Raw genomic sequence first — 15,648 nt, 5'->3', positions numbered from 1 at the left:
ACTCAGTACTGCAGGGAAGAGTCAGGTAGGTAGCCTCGAGTGGGAATTAAATCCACAACTTCATAGCTCACAGCTAAGAGTGCTATCCACCAATCCATGCCTGACACTTCACCTTTGTAACAGAATGCAAACAGAAACTTTACTGAATGCTTCAACGAGGTCTCAACATGACAGTTTTCTTTTGCCTGTTGTAGAATAAAGCATTTTATGAATCGAATCGAATGTCATATTGCCCAAAGTTCAATCTGTTAAGAACGTGTGAAGACACGAGACTTTAATTTAGGTGTGGGTCCCATTGCTGAGTCGATATACAGCATTGCGAGTCAACTTCCATCATAAGCAAGTGACACCGCTGATGCAAAGTAGATTTCTGTGGCGGATTCTTCGTCACTTTCAATAATTTTTTTTAAAAAATAGTTTCAATACTTCATTCTCTCGAATGAGTTAAAGAAATTCAGCAAACATTACATTTCTCCATCACTTGACCCGTGAAAATTACATTTTTTTGCTTGACAGCTGACTTCTTTGCAACAAGATTCCCCAATAAAAACTGACCTCAAGTAAGTTATTTGATCACAGAATGTGTTTGCATAAAAACATCTGACTTTTGAAAACACAGATTTGGTCACTGCTGAAGGTTAGCATGGACATTTAGCATATTATAAAAGCATTAGCAGCCCTGGTAAGTCCCTTTCTTTGTAGCCTGCATAACAGTGGTTATTTTCTTGGCAATACTTAACGATTTGATAAAATTCAAGATTTTTACCAAAAATATTGTCATTTATTTTGGACACATTTACAAAAAATGAACAATGGAGTAAGCCAACTCTGATCAAAATAAACTTTTAAAAATATTAAATTTTACTGGTAAAAAAGTTAGTCTGTGTATACTCAATGTAATCGACAAGAATGAAACTTGATCACCTTGTCAACACCAGCTATAACATCTGGTATTTTGATGAAAACATGCAATCTCTAATATTTAAACCTGAGTACTACCGTATGAGAGAAAATTAGCCCCATTCAAGGGCAAAACCATCCAACCAACTGTATTGGATGTTCCGCAGTATTCCCATGCATAGCTGAAATAAATTCAGTTCAGAGTTTCAACTATGATTTGCAATCCATACACTAATTCAAATATTCTAATGCCCAGTGTTACGACAGGTGAGGAAGGGGTCTCAGGCTCCCCTTTCGCCCCTTTGCTGGTTTGACCACAAACAGGGTTTATTCTTTTAACACATTGATTTTAGCTTACCACCTCAGTGAGCCCTTGCTCACCGTTCCTCGAATAGAACTGCAAACGAACCAGACAGGTTTTCTCAAATTTAAAGAAAGATGCAAGTTTATTAACCTCATCACTCTAAACCAGTTAAAATTACTAAAATGCGTGACGCATCCACGGTCACATTCATACAAGAGACACACACACACACACGGGAAAAAGTAGAGTTGGGAGGTTGAAGTAAAGTCCGGAATAAATGGAATTCAAATACCGAGTTTCAATGTCCTTTTTTGAAGTTAAAGTCTTGAAGTCCTCGCTGGGGCTACATGCACAATTCAGGCTTGCTTCTCTGGTTCCGGAGGGTCGAAGGGAGGATTTATCCATTTTCTTGGTTGTTGTCTGCAAGGTTCAATAGTCTTGAGGCTTAGTAACTGCAGCTGAGGTTCCCCTGGGACTTTGCTGGAAAGGGATACTGAAAGAGAGGTGCTTTCTTCTTAGAGTTCAGTTACAGTTTCTTTCCTTTCTGAGGCACAATTCACAAATTCAGTGTTACACCAGCAGGTATGTCATGTGGATTACCTGCTTGGTTGAAAATACAGGTTTCTGGAAGGTTGTTTGAAATTTAAAGTTCTTCAGACATACTTGGTAGGAGGGGGTTTGGCTCTTTCAAAGACAAAGGGTGTTGTTGGCTTTTGATCACCACTACTGACAAAGCCATTCTCGTAAACTGAATCAGAGCGCATCCCTATTGTACTGGCTAGACTAGGTAAAAAGTATCAAGCAGAGTTCCATACGACAACATCAATATTTTCCATTTGGCATGTGTGATTTCCGTCACACCAGTCACAACAACACTCTGGTAAATGGCTGCTTTTAGCAGAAAATAGTGATGTCATTTGGGATATCATTAAAATTTCTCCAACTAACAGAGAAGTGGCGCTGTGGTTAGCACCGCAGCCTCACAGCTCCAGCGACCCGGGTTCAGTTCTGGGTACTGCCTGCGCGGAGTTTGCAAGTTCTCCCTGTCACCGCGTGGGTTTCCACCGGGTGCTCCAGTTTCCTCCCACAGCCAAAGACTTGCAGGTTGATAGGTAAATTGGCCATTGTAAATTGCCCCTAGTAGGTAGGTGGTAGGAGAATGGTGGGGATGTGGTAAGGAATATGGGATTAATGCAGGATGAGTATAAATGGGTGGTTGTTGGTCGGCACAGACTCGGTGGGCCGAAGGGCCTGTTTCAGTACTGTATCTCTCTATGACTCCAATAAATCCTAAGTAGTTAGACTTATCAAGAACCCAAGGACTTCCATCTTGTTATAAACGCAGTAGGAGTAATATACTGTTAATTTAGTCCCGTCACGCCACAGGTTTCAGCATATTTATTTAAGCTTTCCAAATCAGGAAAATAACAGTCAAAGTAAGCACTTTAGAGTCCCCAGAATGAATCAGACCAAACCAGGTACCTTTAGACAACAACAAATTACCTATTTATTAAAAAAAACTAAATCTTCAACACTATTAAGATAAATCGAGGTCTAAAGATCTTATAACTTATTTAAAAATCTAACTCCCACATTCGCATACCTACACAAAAATTAACAATGGTTCAGTTTTAAATTAGCTGGCTGTTGACAATAAAATAAAGTTTTTGCAGGTTATGATCCTGATGAATGGAGTCTTCCAAATGTAGCAACAGTCAAAAGGTCACTTGAAGGCTTCACAGGGGTCCAATGGGGGAAAAAAAGGTCCTTCAAAAGACAGGAATTCAGCAGTTCAACTGCTGTAGCATTAAACTGTCCCTTCATAGATGAACAAAGCAAATACCAATAATTTGTTGGGAAAGAAAAGCTTTTCTTATTTTTCTTATGGAATTAATTTGGCTTGTTGCTTTGTAGAATTTGAGAAATAAGCTTCTTCCTTCAGTTCAAATCGCCTCACAAAACTCTCTGCTCAAAACCAGTCTCTGCCAGCTAGTTTAAACAGTCAAAACTGCAACACTGTATCAAGTGACTTCTCTCTCCTGCTGCTGTTGCTGGCCAACCAGAATGCAACTGGCAGACTGAGTCGACAGAACCTTTTCTGCCTTAAAAGGTGCACTGATCTTTTTGCTGTCTTAAAGGCACACTCAATTTTCAGTCAGAGGAGAAAAAATAATACAAGTCCGTGACAATTTCCATGTCGTATGGATATAACCATGCATTGGCACAATGGTTGCACTTAATCTTTGGAAATTATGAATGTATGTGGTGATATTAACATTTATCTGTCAACCAACACCAGTAAAATAAAATTATCTGGTCATTAACACATCGCTGTTCCCAAAATTGGAATCCTATATTACATCAGTGACTACACATTAATAAGTACTAATTGGCTGCCCAGCACTTGCGACATCTTGAGAACATGAAAGGTGCGACATAAATGCAAGTCTCTTTTTTCTTATTAGATTGTATTCAAAATGTTCCATAAATTTCACTTCAGCTCCTACCTTACTTTTCTTGAGCAGATGGCTTTGCTAAATTTAGTTTCTATTGATTGAAGTGACTGACTATCTGAAATTAAAGATCACTGCTTTATGTTGGAACTCAGATAGCCAGGCAGTGAAGGATGTAATACTGGCCTAAAATCTTTATACACTTGCAAGCTTTTATTTACAGAGATGCAGATTGCAAACTTGCATCTCCAACCCAACCAGTTTCCAGCTGCTCATATGTTTTAAAATATGGAGCACAGGTCTTCTTCTTTGGCCTCCTTGTCTCAAGAGACAATGGGCAAGCACCTAGAGGTGGTCAGTGGTTTGTGAAGCAGCGCCTGGAGTGGCTATAAAGGCCAATTCTAGAGTGACATTCTTCCACAGATGCTGCAGATAAAATTGGTCGTCAGGGCTGTTACACAGTTGGCTCTCTCCTTGCGCTTCTGTCTTTTTTCCTGCCAACAGCTAAGTCTCTTCGACTTGCCACTCTTTAGCCCCGCCTTTATGGCAGTCCGCTAGCTCTGGCGATCACTGGCAACTGACTCCAACTTGTGGTCAACGTCACAGGACTTCATGTCGCGTTTGCAGACGTCTTTAAACCGGAGACATGGACGGCCGGTGGGTCTGATACCAGTGACGAGCTCGCGGTACAATGCGTCCTTGGGGAACCTGCCATCTTCCATGCGGCTCACATGGCCAAGCCATCTCAAGCGCCGCTGGCTCAGTAGGGTGTATATGCTGGGGATGTTGGCCGCCTCGAGGACTTCTGCGTTGGAGATACAGTCCTGCCACCTGATGCCAAGGATTCTCCGGAGGCAGCAAAGATGGAATGAGTTGAGAAGTCACTCCTGGCTGATATACGTTGTCCAGGCCTCGCTGCCATAGAGCAAGGTACTGAGGACACGGGCTTGAAACACTCAGACTTTTGTGTTCCGTGTCAGTGCACCATTTTCCCACACCCTCTTGGCCAGTCTGGACATAGCAGCGGACGCCTTTCCCATGAGCTTGTTGATTTCTGCATTGGGAGGCAGGTTACTGGTGATGGTTGAGCCTAGCTAGGTGAACTCTTGAACCACTTCCAGAGCGTGGTTACCGATATTTTTGGATGGAGCATTTCTGACGTCCTGTCCCATGATGTTTGTTTGCTCGAGGCTGATGGTTAGGCCAAATTCATTGCAGGAGCCGCAATCCTGTCGATGAGTCTCTGCAGACACTCTTCTGTATGGGATGTTAATGCAGCATCGTCAACAAAGAGGAGTTCCCTGATGAGGACCTTCCGTACATTGGTCTTTGCTCTAAGACAGGCAAGGTTGAACAACCTGCTTTCTGATCTTGTGTGGAGGAAAATTCCTTCTTCTGAAGACTTGAACACACGTGAGAGCAGCAGTGAAAAGATTCCAAACAGTGTCAGTATGAGAACAGAGCCCTGTTTCACACCACTCAGGATAGGAAAGGGGTCTGATGAGGCACCGCTATGCTGAATTGTGCCTTTCATATGGTCATGGAATGAGGTGATGATACTTAGTAGCTTTGGTGGACATCCGATCTTTGCTAGTAGTCTGAAGAGACCACGTCTGAGTCCCAATTAATGCCCACCGCCTGAATACAATTGAACACACAAATTAATATACAATTAACACTATATATGGCACTGAACATAGTTTATTTGACTGGTCACGAGTGCATTTGTGTATTAACTGCAATGATTGAATATGGTAGTCCCGATTCCTCTCAGTTTGCAAAGGGGGGAAAAAAGCACATATTCTTCATTACATTGCCTTCCACAATTACCAACTCTTCCAAATATTAGTGAGCTTCCCCCATATAACCTCAGGGATTTATGTATTTGCATCCTTGTCCCTACCCCCATTTTCTATTGTCATTAATGGAAAGCTTTGTTCTGCAATTAGGAGGCCAGGAGCATGGAGACTCCATCTTCATATTGGAGAAATGTGTTACTGGAGACAAAAGCTGAGATATGTCCCCTGCTGAAAATGGAAATTCAAAAGATTATACTGGAAAATTAAACTTCGGTCATCCATTGCTGTTGTGGCCAATGGGGCCACAAAACATTTGGAGTATTCATGTCTAGTTATCAGTCTTCTTCAAACAATTTTAAATGCTCAGAGCAATTAAATTAATTTATTGCCCAGTCTACTAGTCAATGTACTTTAACAGCATTTCAAACAAACAGCTCTTCCCAAACATTAAGCCACTTTTTAAACTTAATTCAATTCAGACCAGAGGTGTTGACACAAAGAAAAACCACAGGACAGACATCTCCAATTGCCATGGTCTAACTGCAGTTACATGCATCAATTCCCATCATCACACAAACACCATAACGCCCAAACAACTGACGAAAGCCAATTTTTTAAAATCACATTGCCCGTTTATTTGAAGTCACAGAAAATGTAACACACAAATTCACATTTTGTCACAATGTTCTTAAGATAAATGATATTAACTGTACTTACGAATAAAAAATATTGAATCCAGTTAAGTTATAAGCAGCATCACTAAAAAAGTGCAGCAATGCATAGCCAGATGTGGTAATTACTTCAGGAACAGTCTCATTTCCATGTACCTCTGGAACTATTAGGCCACTGTGAGAAGAAGGAAGTAGCATATCAAGATCAGCATTTGAAATAATAGCATGATAATTTAAAACACTCATATTAAAACATGGTAAAGACTCAATGCTGGAACAGCAATCTTACTCAAGATTAGGAACAAAACATAGAAAAGCAATTTGTCATGTTAATCATTACTTCAGTTATGTTGAAACATAGTTCATGACAGCAATTGAAATTCAGACAAAAAAGTAGAAATTTTAAGATATATCCATGCAGAACTTTAAAGTTGCGTTCTTTGAAAATTTGGAAAGAATAAAATGTTCAAGACAAATGTCCTTTAACCATCTGTATTATTGAATGTTCTTTGCCCTTTAGAAACATGCCTATGTTCTATTACATCATTTTAAAATTAATTAATTTTGAATTATTGTTATCTTTTCAATTTGAAGTAGCAAGGAGTTACAGTATTCTTTAACGAAGGAAGTCTTGTGAAATGGAAACCAGTGAAGAAAATGAAAAATCAGACAAATCAGCCACACAGAATCACAGTCAGCCAAAATATAATGCACGTCTAGACTCACTATTATACGCTGTTAAGTAAGGTATACATTAAGGCCAAGTACCAAAATTATACTGTTTTAATAGTTATGCACTATATTTCACATTTTCTGAGCAAAACCCTTTCTGTAACTGACAGGATTGCATGTTTTAAATTTTAATTATGTCCCCCTCCAGCCGGTTACCAACAAAACTTGCAACATTGCATCAAAATAAGCAAAGTACAAAATTCTGAACTGCAGTCATGTTTTTAATAACATGTTTGTGTACAACAACTGCATGGAAACAGGACTAAAATCGAAAGATACCTACAATACTTCATTTTTGTCAAAGATTGATGTACCTGCTGCACATTTCCAAGAATCATACAGCACAGGAGGTGGCCATTCAGACCATTGAGCTTGCGTTGGTCTTCGAAAGAGCTATTCAATTGGTATCTGTTTCCAGTTAACCTGCAAACATTTACTTTTCAAGTACATATCCAATTCCCTTTTGAAAGTTATTACTGAATCTGTTTCCACCACCCTTTCAGGCAGTGCATTCCAGATCATAAAACTTGGTCATTTCCCCTCTTGCCAACAATTTTAAATCTGTGTCGTCTTGTTTGCAACCCTCCTGCAGTGGAAACAATTTCCTTATTTACTCTACCAAAACCTTTCATTTTTAGCATCTCAATTAAATTTTCCCTGCTCCATAGAGAACACGCTCTACACACAAGTGCAGTCCCTCATCCCTGGCATGATTCTGGTAATTCTCCTCTGCACCCTCCCCAAAGTCTTCTACTCTCCTGTAAGAAATGTGGATTCTGTCATTTTTAACTGTTTTTTTTTTGTATTATGAATTTTATGTACTTATGTTTTGTATAAACTTTTGGTAAATGAACAGTTAACTTCAGCTGTGCATCTTACTGCAAAAAAAAATGCTGCCTATACTGTTTGAATCAACCAGAATTGCTTTGTGATTCCTGTGGTAATCACAAGGAAAAGAACAGATATCGCAAACTATGTAACAAGCTGTGATCAAAATTTAACAGAAAAACAAGATGAGTCCCGCTGGAAATGCATGACCTAATAACATGAACAGTTAAAGGGAAAGAAAAGAGCAGATATTTAAAACTATGTAACAAGTTATGATCAAAATGGAGCAGAAAAGCAGGATGAGTCCTGCTGGAAATGTGTGATCTAATGGACCTCAAGATTATAATACATTGTTTGTACATATTGTGTATTAATCATGATCACATGCGCAAAACAAACGGAAGTACGACAAATGAAATGGCAGGACCAATCTGAACAGTGATATGTATGAACCAATCAATCAGTGCACAGGAGGACCAACCAGCTGCAAAGAATAAAAGGTCAGACCTGGAGAGGTTCGGTGCACAGATTTGAAGACAACAAAGGGAGAGACAAGAGGAGTCACGAGCTGCCTGTGGCACTAGAGCCGGTGGAGAGTAAAGGCCCTCTGGACTAGGATATTCACTGCCTTGGATTGGATAAGTATTGCTTTTAACCTTAATAAATCATCCTGATACCACTAAGTCAGGTGTCTCCTTGTCTGAATTCTTATTGTCTGATCCAAGAACAAATTATAAAGTAAGGTTCTAAAACTTACACTCCCTAAAGTGTGGTGCCCAGAATTGGACACAAAACGTCAGCTGAAGTCTAACCAGTGATTTCTAAATGTTTAGCAAAACTTCCTGGCTTTTGTACTCTCTGCCTCTATTCATAAAGCCAAGAATGCTGTCTATTAAAAAAGAAAATCAACTTGTCCTACCACCTTCAAAAAGTCGAACTATTCCTGCACCTCTTTTAAATTTGTACCATTTACTTTATATTGATTCTTCTCACTCTTACACCCAAAATACATCACACTTCTCTGCATTAAATTTAATCATCTCATTTTGCAGTCTATCCATGTCTTCCTAAAGTTTGCCACTGTTTACTACATTTTCAAGTTTTGTGCCCTCTGCAACTTTCGAAATGATGTCCCCATGCCCGTGTCCAGATAACTAATATACATCAAAAGAGATGTTGCCCTAATAGCACACTAAAATAAAAGCAAAATACTGCAGATGCTGGAAATATGAAATAAAAACAAAAACTTATATTAATACTCAGCAGGTCTGGCAGCATCTGTGGAGAGAGAGAAGCAGAGTTAATGTTTCAAGTCAGTCATCTTTCATCAGAAATGTTAACTCTGCTTCTCCCTCCACAGATGCTGCCAGATCTGCTGAGCATTTCCAACACTTTGTTTTTATTTCACTGTGGCACACTACTGTATTAACCTCCCTCCAGTCTGTAAAACAACTAATCACCACTAATCTGCTTTCTGGCTCAGTCAATTTTGTATCCTCACTGTTAATGTCCCTTTAATCCCATGGGCTTCAATTTTGCTAACAAGTCTATTAGTCTAACTACTTTAACAGCTTTTGAACACATTAAATGAACCATTAATCTTCTCCATTATTTTATTGAAGATCTCAATCAAGTTTGTTGGGCATGATTTGTCTTTACTATCATTGGCCATCATTTATTGACATGTTTTTCCAAGTGACAATTTTTCCCCCCACTTTATGGTCTCTATTTCCCTCTCCCCTTTTTCAATAATGGTCTAACATGTGCAACCCTCCATTCCTCTGGCTGCACTCCCACAAAGAGGATTTAAAGATTGTGGTTAGACCCTCTGCAATTTCCACTCTTCCTTCCTTTAGCAACTTAACCTGCATCCCAACCCGACAGGGTCGCTTTGCTACTGATGCTGCCAACCTTTTAAGTACTTCCTCTACTTATTTTTACCATAAGCAATTTCTCTACCCCCTCCCCTTCCTTTACTGAGGCAATGCATCTGTCCTCACATGGACTCGATGGGCCAAATGGCCTCCTTCTGTGCCATAATGATTCTATGACTCTTTGACTAAAAGAAGATGCTGCCAAGTACTCAGTCACTCAGTAATGCCCTTTGCCTCTACAGGATGATTTCCTTTTTGGTCTCCAGTCAGCCCCACTCTTCCCATAACTATCCTTGAGGTTTATGCACAACTTTAGTGTTCCTTTTTATACTCTGTCCCTCGTTTTGTATTTTAGACCTTCTTTGCACTGCCTGTATTCTGCTCAATTCTTTATTTTGAACCTGGCATTTATCATAAGCTGCTTTTTTGTTTCATTTGAGTCTCAATTTCTTAAGTGAGCCAGGGAGCTCTACCTTTGGATGCTCTTCCTTTTAGCGTTACGGGAATGTGTTGAGTCTGTACCTGAAATATCTCATCTCCTTCCTTGAGGCCTCCCATTGCTCATATACATATTTACATTAGCCCTCGTCCAGATGAGCATCCTCACCTGATTGTTCTTTGTTCCTTTCCATTAAGCATATTAATCGTGATCACAGTTTCCAAGATGCTCTCCCACTGAAACATAATCCATTTGCCTCACTTCATATTTAAATACATATATATAGAACAATGATAAAAGAAAATCACTCTCATTCCTAGTTTACAGAATTACTGCAATTTATACCATCAGGATAAACCTCCCAACACAACTCAAAACGTCTCAGATTGTGAAAGGCAGCTGAATTTCATTAGATAAGCCACACTGTCCCGTTTACCAGGCAATTCGGTTGATTTCTGAAGAGACAGAGGCTGGCAGTTCAGAAGGAAAAGGAAACCTATAGGTAAATTGCTGAGAAAGAAATTAAGACCAAACAAAAAAAAAAGTAGACAACAAAAAAACCTGCATTCAACAGCAAGAAACAAAAACTGCAAAAATGAAAGCAAGGGAACAATCAAATCAAAATAGGAACTGTGAAGTAACAGAAGAAAACAAACCAACAGTCATGAACTTGTTTTGCACTTCAACATTCAATGGCACTATGCATTCCTCCCCTCTGACTCTCAGTGACACTGCTCTCAACACTATCAACTTCAACTGCTTTCTCTCCAAGTGTACATCAAGTGTTTTATGAGCAACTACCAGAGACTACCATTTTCTGAACTACAACAGAGCAGAACAAACACATTTCATGCCAACTGAAGTGATAAAATGTGAATAACTCCCTGTTTTTTTTAAAAAAGGAAACAAAAAATAGTCTTGATGTTGATCATTTGTTCTCAATTGTTTCATTCTCACATGGAAAGGCTGTTTCTCAAGATTCAGAAAAAGCTTAGAACATACAAGAACAAAGTACCTTTAGCTGTTGTACATTAAATTTTAGTTACAAGAAGTTTTCGGATTTGAAAGGAGAGGTAATTACATAGGTTATCTTTGGTACAGTTTCATTAACTCAATTAATTTCAGAAAATATGCATTAGGTTCTGAAACCACAGTATTTTCTAACTGGAAAGAAGCATTTCTAACATTCACATGCAAATGTTGAACTTTCTCATGGTCATCACAATGTAAGTTGAGTAGAAGCAACGGCAGCTATTAAACCCCCAGACAACTGTCAAACCAATTAAAACAGAACAAAAAAAATTGTAATTTTGGCATTTATTTTTCCATGAGGATTATACAGCACGAAGATCCACTTTTGAGCACTTAAGCATAAATCGAATACCATAGTCGAAAAAAAATATATCTTGTTTCAAGTGTTCTGGGGAGGAAGTCTCATTTTTTTTTCCAAGTTGCAATGTTCAACACTATAAACAAAATATACAACAGAAAATACACATGCTTTGAAAGTGACAAATGCTAGGACATGAGTTTGTAATGTTTTCCCTTCCACTCTTCCATATAATTATTTTATAATACATAAAGGGAATTCAATAAAAATATTAAATTGTTTCCCATATTCCAAGTGACCAGATAACTTGTTTTACTGATGTTGGATTAGGAATAAACACTGGCCAGAATACAAGCGTAACTCCCTGCTCTTCAACAAGTGTTCAGGGATTTTTTTTTTACATTTACCCAAGGACAGATGGAGCCCTCGGCATAACAACTCACCCGAAAGAGAGCACCTCCAACATTACATCACTCCCTCACTAACTCAGTGAAACATTAGCATAGATTAATTGCTCAAGTCTCTGGACTGGGGTTTGAACCCAAAATTTTCTGACTCAAAGGCGAGTTACAACTAGGCAAACTTCAGTGTATTACTCATTTAAAATGAGAGAGGAATGTCGAACATGTTAAGCATTCATGCATTAATACTACAAACAATCTAGGTTTAAAAGTTAATTCTATTCTATGACACCATTAAATGTGTTAAAACTGGAAAACAGCACAAAATGTACACAGCTCACAGGATCAAGTGGGTCCTCTTAGCTCCAATATAAAGTTCTTCAAGCTTACCTGAATACAGCTATCAAAGGTGCATATATTGAATCGCCATCATATACATACATATGGTCCCAGCTACATTCTGTGGCAAAGTGGTTAAATCTTAACCTTAATACTGCATTTGGACTACGAAAGAAAAAGAAATTTTAAAAAGTGAGTGTTAACCCTTCAGCACAATGCCTGTTTTCAAAGATTTTTTTTTAAAACAATTACTTCTTCTAATTCATCCCCAAAACCTCTCAAGTATTTTGGGATGCATGCCATCTAAGCCAGATGATTTTTCTTTTTACAGTTAGTCCCATTAACTTTTAGTAGTTTACTTTTACAGTTTAAAAACCCATTTATTGCCAGTAATTTTTCCATACCCTCTTCAATTAAACCAATAATCCCACTTATAGCTTCCTCTATAAAAACTGAAGCAAAATATTCAAGTATTTGCGAATAAAGCAGTGGTGGAGATGCAAGATGACTCCTTTATTTTGAAATAGTCCCCACCTTCTTAATTTATCCTTTTACTTACGTACTCAAGCCCTTGGTATTTATGTTATGTTGATAGGCAGTCTTCTTTCATAATCGCCTTTTTGCTTCATTTCCATATATTTCTCAATTTTCTCTTGCAATATTCTCTCTATACTTATCATATGCCTCTTCAATCATATTCCATTATATCCTGTTTAACTAAGAAATCAGTGCCTTTATTCACCCCTGTATAAACACCCCTTTATTCCTGGTCAAATGTATCGAACCAGAACGCAATAAATCTCGAAGTATTTCTCCACGGTTGTACTGCTTGATGTGCCGTTTCTCTAACCATCCCTCTCAACCTGAAGGGAACCAATTTCCATTCAAACACCACTTGTGACTCCTCTTTTTAAATTACTTTCAATATGAATCTAGCTAGGTTATGGTAGCCATTTCCCAGAGAGAAAATTGTATACTTTATTCCCCTTAAATTTTCACAAGCTTAAGAAAGACCTAACAAATAGCTGTAAGCAGAAGTCAATGCATTTTATGTACAACACTCCTAATTATGATTTATTTGGATTTTAAATTGAAAAAATTACTTTCAGCATAAATTCTTCTGCTTAAAAAAGATTAAGTTTACTTTTACCTGAAAACAGCATGCTTTTTATATACAAGGACAAACTATTTAAAAGAGACCAATAAAACAAACTGCAAATATTTAAAATATACACAAGTTTCTACTGACTGAAATCACCGATGAAAAGTTTCAAACAGTATTTTCACAAAGCTAATTAAACTCAATGGATAAAAATTATTAAAGCCTCCTCAAACTTTATTGATTTTATAGAATTTGATGAATTTAAAAAATCAATACCGGAATGAAGACATACTTACTATCCTTCAATTAACCATGTACATTTAGTTTTATATTTATAATTTATTGGCCCATCTGTTAAATATCCTGATGCTTCAGTTAACCTGAAAAACACAAAAGTAACATGAATATAAAAGAATGTCTAAAAATGTCAATGCATGCAACACATCTACATATCTGAATGGTCTGACATACAGGTGTGCTGAAGCTAAAAACATGAACTTTGTCCATTCACTTCTGGTTCATTGATATCATTGAAGATTCACAGATAATTGTAACCTTACTGCATTGCCACTAACACAGCTGCAGTTATACTCTTGAAATACTGCAAGAATGTACCAACAGTTTTTAATCTCAGGGAATTAACTATGATCACCAATTTCAAATGTAAAAGCATTTGGACAACTGTGGTGTCAGAATTTATTTTAATGTTATTTAAACAGTGAAACAAGCTTTAGCAGATTATTTATGAATGCAAACTAGAATTCACTAATATCAATATAATGAACACATGTTTACAGTCTATTATCTTCAATTCATCCAATTTATTAAAAAGTATTTCTTTGTTCTAATCAAAGCAAAAAGATGTCAGTGCTTAAGAATGAAAAATTTACAAGTTTAGACACCCAATGTTATCAAATATTCATGCAAGTATAGAATGGGCCAGATTACAAATAAAGCTCCTCCTACTCCAAAGCAATGTGCCTCAGTCTCATGAAAGCGTTTCCACTGCACCATTCTAACATTCCATTTCTCTCACCCCTTGTCCTTACGGGACTCTAAAGTGCCATTAGGCACTTGTTTCACTTAGAACGGTGCACCAATGATTTGTACTCATTTTCAAATCTCTCTATAACTCCCACATATTTGAGTAATATTCCCCAGCCAGAAGTCCCAACCCACATTCTGTATTACTGCCTGCTCATCACCCCTTCTGATCCATTACAGTCCAATTCTTCAGCCAGCACAATACTGCCTTCTTCAATGGTTTTTCTCCATTCATTCAAAAGTCAGTTTAAAAAGAGTATTTAGGAGTATCCAAGCATTGGTAAATGTGAATGAATTAAGCTGAGAAACTGGACTTCAAGATCAGTTCAAGAGACTTATTTTAGTTGTTCTTTTAGGTTATGCTACTAGCAAATTCAGTACTTTTGTATATTCATAAAAATGAAGAGAACATAAAAAGTCATCTGAAAGCAGAATACAAAGTCCCTTTTATCACATTTGGTTATTTTAAAAATTACTTTTAATAGCTTGTAGGTGCACACTAATTTGCGAGTATGTTGTTTGACTTGGTATTATGAGAATAACCATTTTGCATGTACCTCAAAAAAGACACTATATAATGGCAAGTTGTTGTTGCTATACCATGGGGAACTATCACATTTCATGGTTTTTCATGATACATAGTGTTCGACTGGTGACAGAAGTTAAAAACTAAAATAACTGAGGGCCATTATCTTCATTTAGCCAAAATCATACTGCAGATTGTACCATTCTTTTCTATCTTAAGTATTTCATAAAAGTGCAAAAATATAGATTATCTACTGGAAGAAAAGTATTGATATTGCTTTCTTGGAGTTCAAACTAAAGGGATATTAAAATGTCTTTTGTTTGGGAATGTTGCTTTTGTATAAATTTACAATACTAGGTAAAGCCTGGCTACCCGACCCGTCGGGCTATCGTCGGGTTCAGTTCAGGTCGGGTCGAAATTCCGAGTCCAACATTCGGGCTACCGTCGGGTTGGGCTGGACACGGCTTCCAGGAAGTCACGGGATCAGACTTACCTATGATTCCCCACAACTCCAGCTGCAGGAATAGCCTGCTGCTGGAACAGATGAAGGAGACACACACACACACACACACACACACACACACACACACACACACAGAGAGAGAGAGAGAGAGACACACACAGACACACACAGACAGACAGACAGACAGACACACAGAGACAGACACACACACACAGAGAGACAGACACACACACACAGAGAGACAGACACACACACACAGAGAGACAGACACACACACACAGAGACAGAGACACACACACACACAGACAGAGACACACACACACACAGACAGAGACACACACACACACAGACAGAGACACACACACACACAGACAGAGACACACACACACACAGACAGAGACACACACACACACAGACAGAGACACACACACACAGAGACAGAG

At 38.2% G+C, this 15,648-nt stretch overlaps 1 protein-coding gene across 5 annotated transcripts in view; it reads right to left on the bottom strand.

Moving 5' to 3' along the window:
- atrnl1b (attractin-like 1b) overlaps positions 1-15,648 on the bottom strand; it is a 1,082,183-nt gene that overhangs the window by 963,646 nt on the left and 102,889 nt on the right. For all 5 annotated transcript variants that reach the window (XM_068052965.1, XM_068052967.1, XM_068052968.1 and 2 more), the window contains exons 2-4: positions 13,469-13,552; positions 12,122-12,235; positions 6,174-6,302 (exon numbers count right to left, since the gene is read on the bottom strand). In XM_068052965.1, the coding sequence (XP_067909066.1) occupies positions 6,174-6,302; positions 12,122-12,235; positions 13,469-13,552 (327 nt within the window). The remainder of the gene's footprint in view (positions 1-6,173; positions 6,303-12,121; positions 12,236-13,468; positions 13,553-15,648) is intronic.

Source organism: Heterodontus francisci, chromosome 20 (assembly GCF_036365525.1).
Source record: "Heterodontus francisci isolate sHetFra1 chromosome 20, sHetFra1.hap1, whole genome shotgun sequence".
In the NCBI taxonomy this organism is placed as follows: domain Eukaryota; kingdom Metazoa; phylum Chordata; class Chondrichthyes; order Heterodontiformes; family Heterodontidae; genus Heterodontus; species Heterodontus francisci.
This window is presented reverse-complemented; position numbering and strand designations above follow the sequence as displayed.